Source organism: Saccoglossus kowalevskii, chromosome 22, assembly GCF_978046115.1.
Source record: "Saccoglossus kowalevskii chromosome 22, keSacKowa6.1, whole genome shotgun sequence".
Lineage (NCBI taxonomy): Eukaryota > Metazoa > Hemichordata > Enteropneusta > Harrimaniidae > Saccoglossus > Saccoglossus kowalevskii.
This window is the reverse complement of record NC_140662.1, coordinates 8,677,063-8,696,300: the sequence shown is the minus strand read 5'-3', so window position 1 is coordinate 8,696,300 and position 19,238 is coordinate 8,677,063. Positions and strand designations below refer to the sequence as shown.

The 19,238-nt window shown below is 34.2% G+C and overlaps 1 protein-coding gene across 7 annotated transcripts in view; it reads left to right on the top strand.

Annotated features, from left to right (window-relative positions):
• The window catches only part of LOC100373653 (islet cell autoantigen 1-like), a 30,359-nt gene extending 21,593 nt beyond the window's left edge, over positions 1-8,766 (top strand). For 6 of the 7 annotated variants that reach the window (XM_085496025.1, XM_085496024.1, XM_085496029.1 and 3 more), the window contains 4 exons: positions 713-840; positions 1,459-1,658; positions 3,127-3,381; positions 5,333-8,766. In XM_085496025.1, the coding sequence (XP_085352151.1) occupies positions 713-840; positions 1,459-1,658; positions 3,127-3,381; positions 5,333-5,643 (894 nt within the window). In that variant the 3' untranslated portion in view covers positions 5,644-8,766. The remainder of the gene's footprint in view (positions 1-712; positions 841-1,458; positions 1,659-3,126; positions 3,382-5,332) is intronic. The other variant, XM_085496026.1, reaches the window with a different exon arrangement.
• Positions 8,767-19,238: the final 10,472 nt, after the last annotated feature.

Here is a 19,238-nt window from a genome sequence, read left to right as displayed (position 1 = left end):
TGCTTTTGAGTACAAATGTTATACTTGATATGTGTGCGTGAGAACGTTGATGTGCTCTATTGCCAATGCCATTGTCACTGTCACTGTGGGCCATGGTATAAATCACTCCATGCATGGCCAGCACTCTTTTACAGTATTCTGACTGTTTAAGTTTGCCTGCCACACTGCTTGGTTAATAATTGCTTTAGTTTCACTTTTACTAACATTTTATTTTTCTTCACATGTTCACAGTTTATTGCTTCGTTTATTTGCTGGATTTCAGATACCTCATTACTTTCATAATAATCGTTTTTTTTCTCTCAGTATTGGCTTTTTCTCCGTTTTGTTATATTTGTGTTTTTACATGTTTCCATGCTCTGCATTTTCCTGGATTTTGTTGTTTTATTACAAGTGAATGTTCTCATTGCATGGGTAACAAAAAAAAGCTTTTCTTGCCAAATTTAGTCACTAATATTATGTCAATCAAGGCAATATATGATCACATGTGCTTATATAATGACATTAGCAGTTGCTTTACATGTTTGACCAATCAAAAATAAAGTTTCATTGCCTCTTCCTCATTCTGTGTTATAACCTTTGCTGTGATTGGTCAAAAGATTGGTGATTCCTTATATAAATGGTGATGGTGGCACTTCATATTACTACATGGTGTTACAATCATGTATGACTTGTTTTAAATGTTTTTTTTTTCTTTTTTCCCCCCACCTTCTAGGACTTGAATGACCCATCTAAAAAACTAACAAGAAATGCCAACAAACTAGGTACAGACAAGGAGAAGGATCAAGCAGAGAAAGATGTGGATACTGCTGAAGAAGCTTCAGAAATGTCAGACAAAGATAGGTAAATGAAAACACTTTTGTACTTTTCAGAACATGTAATCCTAGTGAAGTATTGCCATATTTTTTCAAAGATTTTGATCAAGATGTGTTGCCAATGAGTGATTTTAATAGTCCAAAATTAATGAAGAAGATGAAGAAAAAAATTTGCAAAATGTTGCACCATATGATGGTGTTGGGTCAGAAATAAAAAAGTAATTACATTTTGCCATGTGAGGGCACAATTATCTTACTCAGATGTGGTCAGGTGTCAATTTCTGCGTCATCACAAATGAGGGTAAATATAGCGTAATTTGCTTTAAAAGGGCTTTTGATTTTCAAATGAATTATTATATATTCACAGTCTCATCCAAGAATATAATTTTGTTAATTTTTTATAATCCCACAACATTATGTGGTCAATGTGTAATATTTATTAAATAATGCTTGTATTAAAGATTTTTTTAGATCAATAAACATCCTCTAAAACATTTGGTTCACTTCACTAATGCACAAATTCCAAAAATGTGCAAGGTACAAATTTCAAACAGATGTGCACACTAATAAGAAGCAAAACCATTTTTTTTATCCTTGCCCCTAAAGTTTCAACAAAACTCTCACTATTGTATACATCTAATTCCAGGTTAATATCTTTCGAAGAAGAGAGCCGTCGAGAAGCTGATGAATTTCAGAGGTTGATTATGGAAAGCGGTGGTAAGCCGAACCCCCGGCCGTCATCATTACCATTACATGGTGGAGCAAATCCTGATGATGGTAATGCAATTCTAGATCTGTTAGCTAATAGTAGTAATCCACCGTCTGATATAACAGAACAGTACACAGGTAGTTCATGTCTCATTTTATCATCTACGCTGGCTGTCCTCAGTATGTATAGATATCGAACACATCAAACTCAAGCCAGGCAACAACCTTCTGGGATTTCTGTCAAAGTAACTGATTTATTTATTGTAAACTTTGTCATGATATTATACTTGTTTTTAAATTTATTCAGGGACAAAATAAATAGCAATGATTTTCGCTGGGTATGATTCAGAGAATTACTTATTTTGATCTTAACGTTTTTCTAATGTAAACGTAAACCAAATTTCTCAGCTGTAAATTGCTACATAGATTAACGGATGTGACATTTTGGACTAGGGGGCATGCTCAGTATTAGAGCAAAGAAGCTTTCTAGTACTCAGATATAAACGATAAGTTACAAGGTTTGCAGTATCCTTACTGTAAACATAAAGGTACTAGAAATGCCTGGATTTACAGTTAGTGTGTTCAGTATCTTATGTACATGTATGTAGGGACATGGTGGTTAAGGTTGGTGCTTCTTTTCATATGCTTCTAAGTAACATTCATGCTTACAACATACTGCATATATATATGCTGTTACATTCTGCACATGCTGGCTGATGTATGTTCGTTTTACATAAATACTATGTCAAAGCATAAATGAAACAAAACTTCTAAAACTGTTAGAACATCTATGGTCTGCATGTGTGACTATTTGTGATGCACTTCTAAGGCCAACAAAATTAATAGGTTTTAGTTCTCGTCATAACGTATGTCAGTTTGAAACCTGTGCCTCACGAATGTTTTTGGCAATTTTGCATGTTGGTAAAGTGCGCTGCATACGGTAGAAGGGGGAAAATGTTTCATTTTCTGTTTTATAGATGTTTTTTTGCTCAAATCAACCATAAATGCATGTATTCAATAGTATTATCTAATAGATGTGAAACGCTGAATTTTTATTTCGTTGTATAAAAAAATACATGGATTGAATTCTGTGCGAGCATCAATTCATCTGTCCGTCAGACATGCCTTGGTCAATCGCATTGAAACTTCACATACACACATCATATATCTTGGGACACATATTCACATCCATTGGTTTCATGATTCAAAATGGCTGAATGGTGGCCATTTTAATATTAACAATTCATCAAAATCAAGCATACACTAAACACAATGGTCTCTAGCATAAATGGACTGATCGCAATCAAACACCATTACATATTATGTATTTTTTTTTTAAATGAACCAACAGATCAGTCAAACTGAAAAAAACAACAGAGAATTTGTGAAACTAACCAAAGAGACAAAGACAATTGTTTGCTCTTCGTATTAGGTATTAGGTCTCCCGGAAAAATCAAAAACTTGTGTGAACTCATGTATGCGTACAATTACAGGATGCAGTTCAGTAGTAACCTTTGTCCTACCAGCCCAGAAACAGTGATACAATCATGCATGTTTTACCATTTTCAAAACGCTTTCTTGATGTGCTTCATCTGTTTTCTGTTAGGTGAAGGTAAAGACTTGCTTTCCAACGATCCTTCGGCTGAAGACAAGGACGACTTAGCTTTACTCAATGAGATATGGAATACGCCATCAACAGGGGGTGATGACTTCTCTAAGGAATGGCAGGCTTCATTTGGTAGCGGTTCATTGAACCCGTCAAGTAACTTCACCCCAGTAGAGAGTGATAACTCGGCTGAGTATATGCCGTCTAATTTGCTAGATTTGAGTAGTAGATTGGGTGAAATGGACATGGGTTCTGGTGAGTACAGACTTTAATTATTAGAGTTTAGTAGTTTTTTTGTCAAGTTTTCTCATCTAAAAATATGGTGCTTTTACTAAACACTGAGTGCACTATGTGTTAGCATTCGCAGTTTGCTAAAAAAAAAAATTCTGGAGAGACATCCATGACATTCATTTTCTGGAACAAAAATATTTATTTAATAAAAATGCCCCCCCCCCCCCCCTCTCAATGTGTACATCACATATGTAACTTCATTGAGGTCACATAGGAACAGCAACCAACTATCTGAACTTGATTTTCATAGTCATCGGGTTTGATGTCATTCAAGACAATGCCTCAGAAATGAACAGAGCTTTGACCTATACCAGATTTAATTCACTTACACCTATTGCCAGTTTTTAGCTCCGCTGTCGACTTTGTCGAGCGGAGCTTATCATATGAGTGATTGTCCGTCGTTCGTCGTCATTCGTGTCAATGTTTTACTTTTTCGACTTCTTCTTGAAAACTACAAGCCTGAATGCTTTGATACTTGGTGTATATGTACCTTGGGTAGACCTCTCTTAGATTTGTTCATTTCATGTTGATATCTTCAATTCTCTAATTTTGGTGAATATTTTTGTCATTTTTGGTAAAAAGTGATATTTTCGACTTCTTGTTAAAAACTGTAAGTCCGATTGCTTTGATATTACATATATAGGTACTACATGTAGACCTTTCTCAGATTTGTTCATTTTGTGATGATATCTTCAATTCTCTAATTTTGGTGAATATTTTTGTAATTTTTGGTAAAAAGAGATATTTTCGACTTCTTGTTAAAAAAACAATAGTTCAATTGCTTTGATATTACTTATATAGATACTACATGTAGACCTTTCTCAGATTTGTTCATTTTGTGATGATATCTTCAATTCTCTAATTTTGGTGAATATTTTTGTAATTTTTGGTAAAAAGTGATATTTTCGACTTCTTGTTAAAAACTGTAAGTCCGATTGCTTTGATACTATACATATTGTTCATTTTCTAATGATGTCTTCAGTTTTTTAATTGAAATGTGCATTGCTAACAGTGGAGCTATCTCAGCCTATAGGCTGCTTGTTCAAAAATTTCTGAAGATGGTCTGGTACTAGTACTTGACATGTGTTGATGCTGCGTGCTTGTCTCCTGTTAGGCACTAAGCCGTTATGTTATGACATTTCTGAATTACTGCTAAGAGTTGGTTAATATTGTCATTTGCTCAATTAGTGGTAGTGATGGGCTTGTGTAAATGACAGACAGTGTCAAACAAAGTTATATTATCCCACATCCAATAAATGCAATAAATTTGGGGGTCTAAAATAGTCACAGACACAAACTAGGCTTGAACTTCATGTAAGTGCTTGCATTGGTGCCCTTCGACAAATACAGATTTTCCATATACTTCTACACTTTTATAAGATTCTTCTTAATTTGAACCCTGCACCAACAATTACCTTGATACGTTGAGGTAGAAACCTGCTCATAAATGAAATACCAAAAAAATTTTCATTTTACAAGAAATTGTACTCCCAAGCAGTGTAAGAATATTAAAGTTTGGGGGACACCAGCCTAATAAATATTGTTTATGATAGGGGTACCTTTTTATTTCAAAAATCTGGGTTTTAAAAAGAATTGCAATTTTTCTTTAACATTGTGTTCTATGAATATGTCACTGAAAGAACAAAAGAATGCTATGGTGGCCTTGGAACAATTATAGCACTATGATTGTACATAATAAATCACTGAACATTGTCATGTGATTTATAACCAGTTTTCTCAAAAATTATGAGTAGGCTTCTACTTCAGCATCTTTCCCTAAAACTTAAACATCTGCTATTGTAACTCACATATTGAATCTGCATGAAATTGAAGGCACGTAATTCTGGTATTTGCTTATCAGAATTTCACCTGGTGAAATGAACATAGATCTAAACCAGACATGGTTTATCCACAGGTGGAGTACCAATGCAGGGGGGAACCGGCGGTGTCGGAGCTGCTGGCGCCGGACCAATTAACCCAGCAATGCTACAACAAATACTGCATCACCAGCAATTAGCAAATCAACAACAACAATTAGGGCAACAACAACAAGGTCAAGACGCAGGTAAAGACAACAAGAAACCACAGAAGAAGATTCCAAACAAGAAATCTGAAAAAGCCGACATGTCTGCATGGTTTAGTTTATTTGCCGATTTAGATCCACTGGCTAATCCTGACGCCATTGGACAAAAAGAAGATCAGCATGTGGAAGATTTCCAAGCTTAGTACGGCCGGCTCTCGGCACCAGTGAGTTACACCCTGTCTGTACAACCATTATGTTCTCTGCCACTTTTCTTGCATGGTTGACATTTCCCCTCGTTATTGTATCTCTCAAATTTTCTATATTTTGGATCAGAAAGACCAAGTTAGAGCATATTTATGTTATATGAATAGAAGTTCTTATGACTGAGTTGTGTTTATGTTATTTACTGTGTAAAAGGTGAGGAATTAGAGAAGCCAACTGCCAAGTTTGTAGTATTTCAGAATAACAGTTGCCACGCTTGTGAACATCACTTTGACCACGCCTGATCCACATCGTTTGTGTTGCATACATACTTTAATATTAGTGTCAATGATCTTGTGTGCGTTGTATTATGCTACTATTATAAACAGTGTCAGACTCTAAACATGTATTGCTTGTGTAACAATCTAGATTTGATTGCTGCTATTACTACTGTGGTTACACTTAGAATAAGCAATATAAGTCATTGGGCGTGATTCACAGTGCGTAACTGCCTATGATTCAAGTCTGTTTGATCTACACTGGTTGGAGCTTGAGTCTGACAGTACTCTGTTCATGTCAAAATGTGTATCCCAAAAGGACACATATCAATGTTCTAATTTACATAAAGTTGTCACTGGCTATGACACCATTTTGAAAGTGAACTATTTCGGGAGCGAAATTTGTGGTAAATCCCCCCCCAAAATTGTGTACATTCACATGTGGCTGACACAAAATGTTGAACTTGTGTGTAACCATGAGGGGATTTATTCTTCCGTTTACCGGCGGGATGGTTGACAAATGATTAGTATTGTTCATTGGTAGTGTAACTGCAGTATATATGTATAGCAGTAATAGATATGATTCCATTCAGCCATCTGATATCATAGCCTTTCTTCCAGTTCATCACTATATATATAAATATACATAACTTGCGTATATTAAGTTTTGTCATCGGAAGGTTTGTCTGAAAAGATTTGTAAATATTCTTCGCCTATACCAATGATTGTACAATAAAAAAAGGTCTCTGTATATTGTCCATATTTATATTCATATATTCATTCATACTGTAGACTTAGTGTAAAGTCTTCCTCTATTGGTTGACTATTATAGCATGTCGAAATGATGGCCAATAGAAACAACTGTCATAAATAAATGTTAGTTGGTTGTTCTAGATACTTATTTACCTGAACTGTTTTTGAGTACTAAATACATCTAGCTTAAGTAATAGTTTATTTCAAAAAGCGATTCTTGTTTTACAGATTTCATGATTGCAAATACAATATATGTTTCATATTTTTTCTGTTAGATGCAGGCCTCAAATATATATCTCAAACATGTTGTTTATTATTAATATATCTGTCAATTATCGCTGCTAGTTATCTAAAAAGCGTTGGGTTATTTTTTTGGGTAAGGCATTGTTCCAACCATAGACCTTAAAAGGTCTATGTTCCAACGTACATAAGGTCTATATATTGGAGAATTGTATTCTTCACTTGTTACATTCACATCGGGCAAATAATAGAAGCTAAATAGTAGAGAGAATGTCACACTTATCACAGTTTTTTTTCTTTATACTGCCTTTCTGTGTCATAACATTGTAAATATTGTCTGATTCAAAAATGTACTGAGTTGGAAGTCAAAGAGAAAGTATCATTTCCTTGAAACAGAATATTTAACAGCTGATTAACATATCTCGTTTGTTTTAACATAAACTCTTATTTATTGGTACCAATCAATGCAGGTGTCTTAACTTATAGTATGTTTAACAGAGTTTATTTATTTACTTTTATTTTTCTTATTTTTACATGTAGCATATTTGCTTTATTAGAAGCGCATAGTCTCGTCAGTTGACATGTAACACTGTTGAATTAAGTATACTCAAGTATTTTTGATGTGCTTGTTGTAAAGCAAATATGTTAGCATATCCTCACCATTGCACCATGTTTCTTTACTTGGTACTCGCTTTCTTGGCACTCGCTTCTGGGTTTAAATTTAAAGTACCTTAGATGAAAGCGGCTTACGAATTAAAAAACAATTGTTTTTGCGAAAAATGGTGTAATTTATTTGGGCCATTAGTATCAATTTAGTATTCAATGTTACATTGAATTATGCATATTAAGTTCATGATGGGAATCATTCTGCATCTCACTGCTGAACAATTATAACTCGAATTTAGTGATCTTCGGCTATAACTCTGACCCTTTAAAATTAATAGGATATTTGGTAGAAAAAACAAATATGTATCAATGAGAATCTAATGGATACAAAGGTCTCATATTAATAACATAATAAACGACCGGTACTTATTCAAACATCAATGAATTTTTCAAAAGTAGTTGGGACGCTGTTTCAATATCAAGACTCTGGCAAGAACAAATAAAAAACAAGTGTTTTTTTCTTTTAATTATTTACTCGATCTTAAATTTTTTTTTATATATCTGTTTCCCCCCAAAATCCCACTATTTTTAATATGTACGTGTTGACCTTTTGGCAGGTGTGTCTATGCATATGATATGATATATTATGGACAGTAAAATCTATGAATGATCTAGCTATTCTTAATGTAGATAAAAGTTAGTTTGTGTATTCAGTTCCCCTTGCAATTTAACAATGTACATGATGTAGTACTTGCATGACCAGATTTCATTGTCAAATCGACCAGTATTTAAGTATTAAAATATGGAATTTTATGTATAAAATTATGCTATTCCATCAATGTACCATAATATGTGACTTACTAGTATTTTGGTTATCTGTGTAGGGACCATATGATTATAGGACATTTAGAAATAACATTCCTTCAAATTATAAATTAGAGCGCCCTCTTTAGATAATATGAAGGTCAGTGAGCAGAGTGCCCTCTATAGGTGATGTAATGTCGGGAAGAAGGTTCCCTTTATAGATTGTATGAAGAACTTGATTTTAAATCCAGGAGAAATTGAAACAGATTTTTGTTTGACAGAAGTTGTTTTTTGTGAATACTGTGCAATGAGAAAATTTTTCGTTTTAGTAAATATTTATTTTAAACGATAGTGAAAAGTGGAAAAAAAGAATTGTATGATATGTATTAGGGTAATGTGGAAAATTAGGGTTTTTAAGAGGAATTAAAAACTTACTCTAATGCAGCCCTGTGTGTGAGTGTGTTATTTACTTACTCAATGCAGCCCTGTGTGTGTTATTCACTTACTTTAATGCAGCCCTGTGTGTGTTATTCACTTACTTTAATGCAGCCCTGTGTGTGTTATTCACTTACTCTAATGCAGCCCTGTGTGTGTTATTCACTTACTCTAATGCAGCCCTGTGTGTCAGTGTGTTATTTACTTACTCAATGCAGCCCTGTGTGTGTTATTCACTTACTTTAATGCAGCCCTGTGTGTGTTATTCACTTACTCTAATGCAGCCCTGTGTGTCAGTGTTATTTACTTACTCAATGCAGCCCTGTGTGTTATTCACTTACTCTAATGCAGCCCTGTGTGTGTTATTCACTTACTTTAATGCAGCCCTGTGTGTGTTATTCACTTACTCTAATGCAGCCCTGTGTGTGTTATTCACTTTAATGCAGCCCTGTGTGTGTTATTCACTTACTCTAATGCAGCCCTGTGTGTGTTATTCACTTACTCTAATGCAGCCCTGTGTGTGTTATTCACTTACTCTAATCCAGCCCTGTGTGTGTTATTCACTTACTCTAATGCAGCCCTGTGTGTGTTATTCACTTACTCTAATGCAGCCCTGTGTGTGTTATTCACTTACTCTAATGCAGCCCTGTGTGTGTGTGTGTGTGTGTTTCATTTACTCACTCCAATGTAGCCGTGTGTGTGTGTGTTATTCACTTACTCAATGCAGCCCTGTGTGTGTTATTCACTTACTTTAATGCAGCCCTGTGTGTTTCATTTACTCACTCCAATGTAGCCCTGTGTGTGAGTGTTATTTACTTACTCAATGCAGCCCTGTGTGTGTTATTCACTTACTTTAATGCGGTCCTGTGTGTTATTTACTTTAATGTTGCCATGTTTTAGTATGTTTATTCACACTGTATTCTGTGTTGTGTGAAATAATGCCCCCAACTATTGTTTGCAAATATGCCATGCCAGCTAGTATGTAAGTGGTACCCAATTTGAAAACTGGGATACTGTACGTTGAATTTCTAGCGTTGCTGAATTGCTGCATGGCGCCCTCTATGGAATAGTTTTTAAAAATAAAATCAACGGTTGTTTTAGATTGTAGAGAACATCAATATTTCTCTATATCGATGCCTCATTCTACATAGGCACGAATTCTGAATTTTTACCTTGATGAGCACTGCGGTCAAAGAAGATATTCGTGCAAGTCGTGGCATTCTCTGAGCCTCGACTGATTACTGCCGTTGGTGGCGTGGGTGAAGGTATTTCAATATTAGAGGCCTTTCACCGTGTGCAATCAAGGATTAAAATTTGCATAAAGTCGGGAGTTATAAATCTATGACGTAGACACCAAATTAACTGTTGATAACGAGCATTGGTTACATTAGAGACCACACAAGGAAGTATCTTCAGGGGCGGACATCCGGGCATTTTCTACCGCCTGGCAACCCTCAAAACCCGGTGAAAACAAAGACCAAAAACGCAGAAAACGGTACTTTGCGATGGTTGTTGAGAGTCCCCTGAACAGAGTAACAAGATTTGCTCTACGTGTATAACATATATGAATTTGGTTGTTCAGGATTACTTCAAAGTTGAGTTTGTGTTGTTTTTTCGAATTTTCACCGGCTCCACCGGCGTTCCACAGCAGCGCGCACAGAGCCCATAGAAATACGTTGTACAGTGGTGCGCGTCTTAGCAACGTAGAACGTCTGTGACGTAGCTTTGCCCCCGAGGGTATGGTTGCATAGAAACAAGGGACTCAGTGATAAGAGTTGGGGTATAGAAAGGAAAAGACAAATATATACATATATTTTATTATCAAAATTTAAGTTATTCCACAGTCGCTTGTAAAATAAAGTTAAACACGACTTTTATCAAACATTGGGAATATTGTTCTCTCATATTAATCGAGTTTTAGCAAAGATAACTCCTTTAATTGGTTTAATTGCGATGTGCGAGCAACTGACAGTGTAGGAGTGTCGAGGGCTCTCGAAAAGTGTGCCAAATTATACAGTTTTATGCAACAGAGACGCACAACAAGAGGTAATCAAGGCCATTAATGAACTGGGTACCTGTAAACCTTAAACAAATTCCAATAGAACAATGATGAGACGAACCAGAAGTGGTGGAAAAAATCGTGGCTGTAAATCTACACCGACAAAAGGATCCATTGCTAATTTTATGCAAATTAATGCATTGACAGAAAACCAAGAATGCGATACACCTGATGAAGACACGCAATCTAGCAATGTTGACCAATCTGATCATGCGCAGGAAGCTGACACGTATTCAATCAATGAACACGACGAGGACGACGTCTTAGAAATGCACGATTTCCAACGCTTCGTAAAAAACGCTTTAATGCGTTTAGAGAAAAGCATAGACAAGATTTGTAAGGAACATTCAGTTATCCTTGAAAAATTGCAAGTTACGGAACTCAGACAGAAGACGCTAGAAGAAACTGTAACCAAACAGGGTGAAACAATCCGACAGCTAGAGAACGCAAACCGTGACATGCATGAACAAGTGAGTCAACTGCATCATAACTGTTTACAACTACGTGATACAAACAGTAGACTAGATGAAGAAAACCTCAAAATGCAGAGATATTCGAGAAGTTTTAACTTACGGTTCGGAGGTGTCCAAGAAATAGAAGACGAAGACTGCCTACGCGTGGCAAAGCAGATTTTACAGAACAAGTTCGGAATGGAAAACGCAGAGATAGAGAACGCACACCGTACTGGTCTTAAAAATAGTGGGAAACCGCGGCATATTCTAGCCAAATTTTTATATCGTCCGCAACGCCATAACATTATTGTGAACTCAAAGAAGGCATTACAAGGTACGGGAATTTTCGTGACTGAAGATCTCTGCCCAGCAGATTATAGAAGTAAACGCGCCGTACGTGAAATAATGAATAAAGCCTATAGCGAAGGACGAAAACCAAGATTTCGGGATGGAAAACTATATATAAATGGGAAACAATACACCAACCAACCATGTGCCAACTGAATCTAGAAGATAGCGGTGAATCAAAGATGGAAATTGGTCTGAGTGGTCATATTTCTACATGTGTATCCTTAACTGTATGAATTAATATACATCATGAGTATTAACGAGTTATTTGTTTATATATGTGTATATATGTTTCAATTTTTGTGTGTGTATATATATATATATAGTCTCTTTAATCTTTATTCTATAATATTTAACTATTAAGCATGTATCTGAACGCCTAATTTGCATAGTGTTTGTCTAAATGACAATGTTTCATGGTAATGGGAATTTAAGGCATTTATGAAAAAATGGCACCAAAACAACCCAGTATTGAAATAAAACTAACTGGTTAAAGTAAGATTCCCAGATGCATGCTTTTCGGGGGCCCTTAAGCCCATTCAGCACTGTATTTTGTCTGCAATCGTTTACGGTTTTTTTGCTAAATCTTTTTTGCTTTTTTGTTTCTTGTTGCTTTTGGTCTTTTTGTTTTTTCTGTGCGTGTATTATGTCAAAGGTCAAAATAGTGTCTTTAAATGTTAGAGGTATTAGGGAAAAGTATAAACGGAAAGAAATATTTCAATTTTTACGTAAACAAAAAGCACATATTGTTTTACTACAGGAAACTTATTCAAGTCAAGGTGTCGAAAAGGTTTGGAAATCTGATTGGGGAGGCGAGTTGTTTTTATGTCATGGTTCAAACCACAGGGCTGGCACCGCCGTTCTTATAAACAAATCTAGTGATCTGAATATTGGCAGAAATGTCAAAGATTTACAAGGTAGATACATCTATTTAGAGTTGTCCAAGGGGGATTACACGTTCGTTATTGCAAATATTTATGCTCCAAATGCAACTACAGACCAGAAACAGTTTTTTACTAAGCTTAGTCACGAAATTAAAGTTAACTTTCCTCACTCTAACTGCATTATTGCAGGAGATTTTAATGTCCCCCTCGACCCGATTATAGATAAATACGGTAGCGGAATCGATAATAAAGGGCCTGCTAGAAGAACAATTTACAGCTTGATGAATGATTTGAAATTACTTGATTTGTATAGAAAATTTAACCCATCAAATTATCGGTTTACTTGGAGGCGTGGAAATTCTGGTTCACGATTGGATTACTTTTTGGTTCCCGAACGGTTACAAAACTCGGTCAAAAGTTGTAATATTATGCCAAGCATTCGTACTGACCATAGCATGATCCTTATGACCTTTGAAATTCCTGATTGTGGAAGAGGTCCCGGATTTTGGAAGTTTAATAACAGCCTTTTAAACGATGAAATTTATGTCGCGCAAATTGATGCTTTGATCATTGAAGTACAGAGAGAGTGTAACTGTTTGTGTTACAATGCTCAACAAACATTCGAATATTTAAAATTCAAAATCAGAGAGAAAACCATTATTTATAGTAAAAACAAGCAAAGGAATTTGCGTAACAAAGAGAACAACTTAAATAGAAAATTACAACAATTGGAAGAGCGTATTGATGAAACCCTTGATCAAGACATTTTGCTGCAATATGAGCAAGTGAAAAATGAACTGGAAAAGTTGATTGCGCAACAAATACAGGGGTCTATTATTCGGTCACGGGTAAATTGGTATCAATGTGGAGAAAAGAGCAATAAATATTTCCTAAACCTGGAAAAAAATAATTATAAAAAGAAGTCCATTGACAAACTTAAGGATGGGGACACTTATATTACAGACTCCAAAGAAGTATTGAACACCTTGCAAGATTTTTACGAGAATTTATATTCAAAACGAAAGTTGGAAATTAATGAGAATAGTTATAGCTTCCTTGAAACTGCTCATATTCCAAGTCTCAATCATGAGCAATCAAATATCTGCGAAGGAGAAATTACTAAAGCCGAGTTATTTGAAGCTCTTAAGAGTAGTCCTAAGAATAAAACCCCTGGCTGTGATGGAATTCCGCCCGAATTCTATTTGCGATTTTGGAAAAATATCAGTGATTGTCTTCTGGCGTGCATAAATTATGCATACAACAATGTCTCTCTCTCCGCAACACAAAGACAAGCTGTGATTACGTTATTGCCAAAGCCCGAAAAAGACCCACTTCATATACATAACTGGAGACCAATCTCACTACTAAATACAGATTATAAGCTTGCAAGTCGCTGTATAGCAGCAAGACTAAAGAAAGTATTACCTATTATTATCCATGAAGATCAGTCCGCCTTTATAAAAGGCAGACGTATTACAGATAATATTCGTCTAATTTGTGACATTATTGAATGGTGCGAAGAAACTGGTAATCAAGGTGCACTATTATTTCTAGACTATACTAAAGCATTCGATTCATTAGAATGGTCATTTATGTATAAAGCCTTAGACGCATTTAATTTCGGACCTTCATTAATAAAATGGGTACTAACATTCTATACAAACATTCAAAGTTGCGTTTTGAACAAAGGTGCCAGTACTGGGTGGTTTGAGGTTCACAGAGGGGTCAGACAAGGATGTCCTTTGTCCACTGCTCTATTTGTTGTTTCGATAGAACTACTTTTAATTCATATTAGAAATAATGAACGTATTAGGGGTATTACATTACCCTCTGGATACCAGCGAAAAATATCTGCTTATGCAGACGATACGACATTCATACTTAAAGACAGCTCATCCATTCAGATTTCCCTAAACATCTCATCTGATTTTAGTAATCAGTCCGGTTTGACTTTAAACTTAGAGAAGACAGAACTAATTCTAGTAGGCGACCAGAATGGGGGATGGGTGCTTCCACAGGGCTTATCGCCATCTTTGGGTCCCGTTAGGGTACTTGGGGTGTATGTAGGTCACGATAAATACGAAAATGAAAAACTTAATTTTTGGACAAAAATTAAAAAAATGAAAGATAAACTTCAGATTTGGAAATCGAGAGATTTAACCCTTCAAGGCAAAGCATTATTGGGCAAATGCTTCGGAGCCTCACAGTTAATTTACATCATGAATAGTATACCCGTACCAGTTAATGGTATTAAAGAAGCAGGCGCATATCTATTTAATTTTCTGTGGAAAGGAAAAAAACATCATATTAAGAACAATACCATGATTGGCCACTTTTCTCAAGGTGGCGTTAACTGTTTAGATCTTGAACTAATGAATAAAGCATTAAAATTAACGTGGATAAACAGAATATTAGAATCACAGTCATCCTGGTCCAATTTTCCAAACCATTATTTTAATAAATTGCCTTGCTTATGAATTGTAATTATTCGATTGACTCGCTCTCAGTCAAGATACCTATTTTTTATCGTGAAATTCTTAGTCACTGGGCAGAGTTCCAAAAATCACAAAATATTGCCGAACCTAAGCCAGGGATGCATATAATATGGAACAATAAGTGCGTACTTATTGATGGAAAATCGATATTTTACCGCAATTGGTTTGATCACGGTGTGAAGTACGTAAGTGATTTGACTGATGAGAATGGGGAGGTTTTGTCACTCAATCAGTTCCAGGCTAAATTTAATATAAAGTCAGATTTTATTAAATATTATGGTTTAACGTCCGCAATCCCCACAGAATGGAAATCAGCATTAAAACAGCGTACGTCGCCAAAGGAGACGAGACCTATTTGCGAAAACTATAGGCGATATAGCAAATTCAAATGTAATGACTACTACAATGTTTTAAGAAATTCAAAATTTGAGAAGGCCACTGCATTAAGCACCTTTGCTAGTAAACAATATACAGATGATGTAGACTGGCAGGAAGCCTGGAAACAAATTAAACAGATAACAATCAACGAAAAAATGCGCGGATTTCAGTATAAAATATTGCATCGAATTCTTGCGACAAATGTTTTTCTATACAAAAATAAGAAAATTGACGATGACAAATGCAAAAACTGTGACCTAAAAGAAGATTTAGAACACTTGCTGTGGGAATGTGAAGAAAGCCAGAAATTCTGGAAAAAATTTAAAATATTTTGGATAAATATATGTGCCGAAAATATCAATATTTGTAAAAAAGAGGTAATCTTTAATTCTGGTGGTAAAAGTAACTTTCAAGCCCTGTGGAAGCACTTAATTTTACTTGGGAAATACGAATTATATATTGCGAGGTTCAATAATTCTAAACCAAACTTAAACTTATTCATTGAAAGAGTAAAACAAACCTTTAACCTAGAAAAAGCAATTGCAGAACAATATAACAAATACGAAATATTTGTTAACAAATGGGAAAATATAATGAAATACCTAGAAAAATAAAAATACTGTAAAAATATATATATATAACATGAGCGACTTTGACCTTGTTTTTTGTGTTTTTGTTTTTGTATTTGTATTTTGTTCAACTTTATTTGTTCTTTTTTTTGTATTTGTATTTAAAAACAGTTAATCAGTATTCTGTACATCACACTTTAATATACGATTAATTAAAATCTGTGCATTGTATTTATTACATCACACTTTAATATACAATTAATTAAAATCTGTGCATTGTATTTATTACATCACACTTCAATATACGATTAATTAAAATCTGTGCAATGTATTTATTACATCACACTTTAATATAAGATTAATTAAAATCTGTGCATTGTATTTATTAATCACACTTCAATATACGATTAATTAAAATCTGTGCAATGTATTTATTACATCACACTTTAATATACGATTAATTAAAATCTGTGCATTGTATTTATTACATCACACTTTAATATACGATTAATTAAAATCTGTGCATTGTATTTATTACATCACACTTTAATATACGATTAATTAAAATCTGTGCATTGTATTTATTACATCACACTTTAATATACGATTAATTAAAATCTGTGCAATGTATTTATTACATCACACTTTAATATACGATTAATCAAAATCTGTGCATTGAATTTATTACATCACACTTTAATATACGATTAATTAAAATCTGTGCATTGTATTTATTAATCACACTTCAATATACGATTAATTAAAATCTGTGCATTGTATTTATTACATCACACTTTAATATACGATTAATTAAAATCTGTGCAATGTATTTATTACATCACACTTTAATATACGATTAATTAAAATCTGTGCAATGTATTTATTACATCACACTTTAATATACGATTAATCAAAATCTGTGCATTGTACTTATTACATCACACTTTAATATACGATTAATTAAAATCTGTGCATTGTATTTATTAATCACACTTCAATATACGATTAATTAAAATCTGTGCAATGTATTTATTACATCACACTTTAATATACGATTAAAAAAAAAAAATATATCGCATACAGCATCTAGAAAATAATCTTCATGGCCAACAAAATGTATGTATACGATGATTTTTCACATGACCATAGTTCACATCATTCATAGTGTGATGTGAAATATGATGAGTTGATAGGGTACAGTAAATGCTACTAACATTGTTCTAGGCATGTGGAGAAAACAAATCGTGTAACAGTATTATTTCTTTTCACAGTGAAAAAAGAATTTCAGACTAGATAACACCAATTACTCACATGGTGCATGACAGTAACTAAAAGTAAATGCCAACTGAAAATTTATTTTGCAAAAATATCAATAAGGATATTTGTCAATTGACGAAAACCACTGGCTGCCTTAACTGCAAATGCATGTCCACTGATAAGCTTCCGCAAAATGCCTAATTACCATATGTTTTGTCAGCATTGTTCTGTAAACAATGACACTCAGAAGTGGTCATGTGATAAAAACATTATTCATAGAAAAAAAAAAAATTGGTTTAATTGCTAAGCTCAGACATACACTTCCCAAATATGTTCTTATTCTTCTGTATAATTCTCTAATTCTTCTTCATATCTCCTATGGTTTAGAAGTGTGGGGTAGTACGTATCGCACATTTCTAGACCCTATATATAAACAACAACAAAAAATTGTTTGTATTATACTATTTAAAGACTACTGTGCACATAGTAAACATCTGTTTCAGTCACTACGTATTCTCAATATCTATGATCAATTTAAGTATCAGCTATGTACATTTATACATGACCTACAATTTCACCGATTGCCACGTGACCTTAATTACTATTTCACTTCCCATACTCACCATTATCACACTAGGTCAAGGGATAATTCAAACTTTCTTCTACCAATGAAAAAGACAAATTTGGGTCAGTTTTCAGTCGATTACCAGGGAACTAAAATTTGGAACAGCTTACCCCCGGATTCGTAGTCGAGCAAATTTTAAAAAAAGAAGTGAAAGACTATTTAATCCACTGTAATCATCCTTAGTTATATTCCAATATGTATATATAGAGGTATACAAACATGTATCTGTGTGTAAGCAAACCATTGTAAATAAGTTTTTTCTGTGTACTTGATTGCCCTTTTTAAATAATAGCTATTTAAAAATATATTTTGATGGGAAACAGACTAGACTAGCTCTGCATGAGCTAATTTCTGTTTCCCAGCCATAGATTAATATTATTATTATTTATCAATATTTATTAGTTATTATTTATTGTTGTATTGTTATTCTTTTTTATGTAATCTATGGCAAATAAACATTATTATTATTTAGTCGGCTATAGCGACCTCTAGAGGAAGATATCGCAGATCATAGAATCTATAATATTTTCAAAATTGTCATTACGTAAGTCGTATGCGTCATCATATGGTTATTTCAGTCACAAAATCCCACGTGACAATTGGGACGGATTTCTTAGTTAAATTAGCAGCAAAGTCGGGTAATTTTCCTTAATAAACAATATTTAAATATCCTCAAATTCATTCAATGGTGATCGGCTGATCTCAAAGTCATGTCAAATTTAAATATAAAGAAGCGACAGTCTAGTACTAGTACGTCCGTTTTATTTTATTATCGACATTTCACATCATATTTTACAAACTTTAGCGTCTTTATTTTGAGAAAAAAAATACATAAATTTAACGTTTCAGATCAAACGTTCCGGTTTCGGTTAAGGTAGAGATGCAGTTTATTTGGCTTGCTTTTTAATTGAGTAATTAGACAATGAAGATGGTATTATATATCCAACATGTTATATATTTTCTGAAAGCTTATTATACAAACTTTGTAAAACTTGTCTTTATTTTAAATATCCAGAATGCGTTTTTGATTTTGGGTCAAAAATATGCTTTTTTGGACAAAAGTGGTTTAAAAAAAATTAGCTTAAAAACTTCAAGTCCGTTTGTAGGTACAATTACATCACTGGATACCTTGGTATACTACTAATTCAAATGCGTCCACTCATCTCTCTAACGGCTTTCAAAGTCGCACAGCATGACCTCTAAGTTCACTCTTTTCTATTTTTGCATAATTTATATATCCATGTTAATTGCGGACTTGTTATTTTTGTTCCACTCGCTGTAATAAACTGTCCGGACGCATTTTGAAGGGGGAACACCTTGTCAATAATGTGTGAAAATTTCGAGGCAAATGGCCAAAGCGTCTATCAGCTATTTTAATTTAAAACCCAAGAATTCACCAAAAATAGAAGACGAG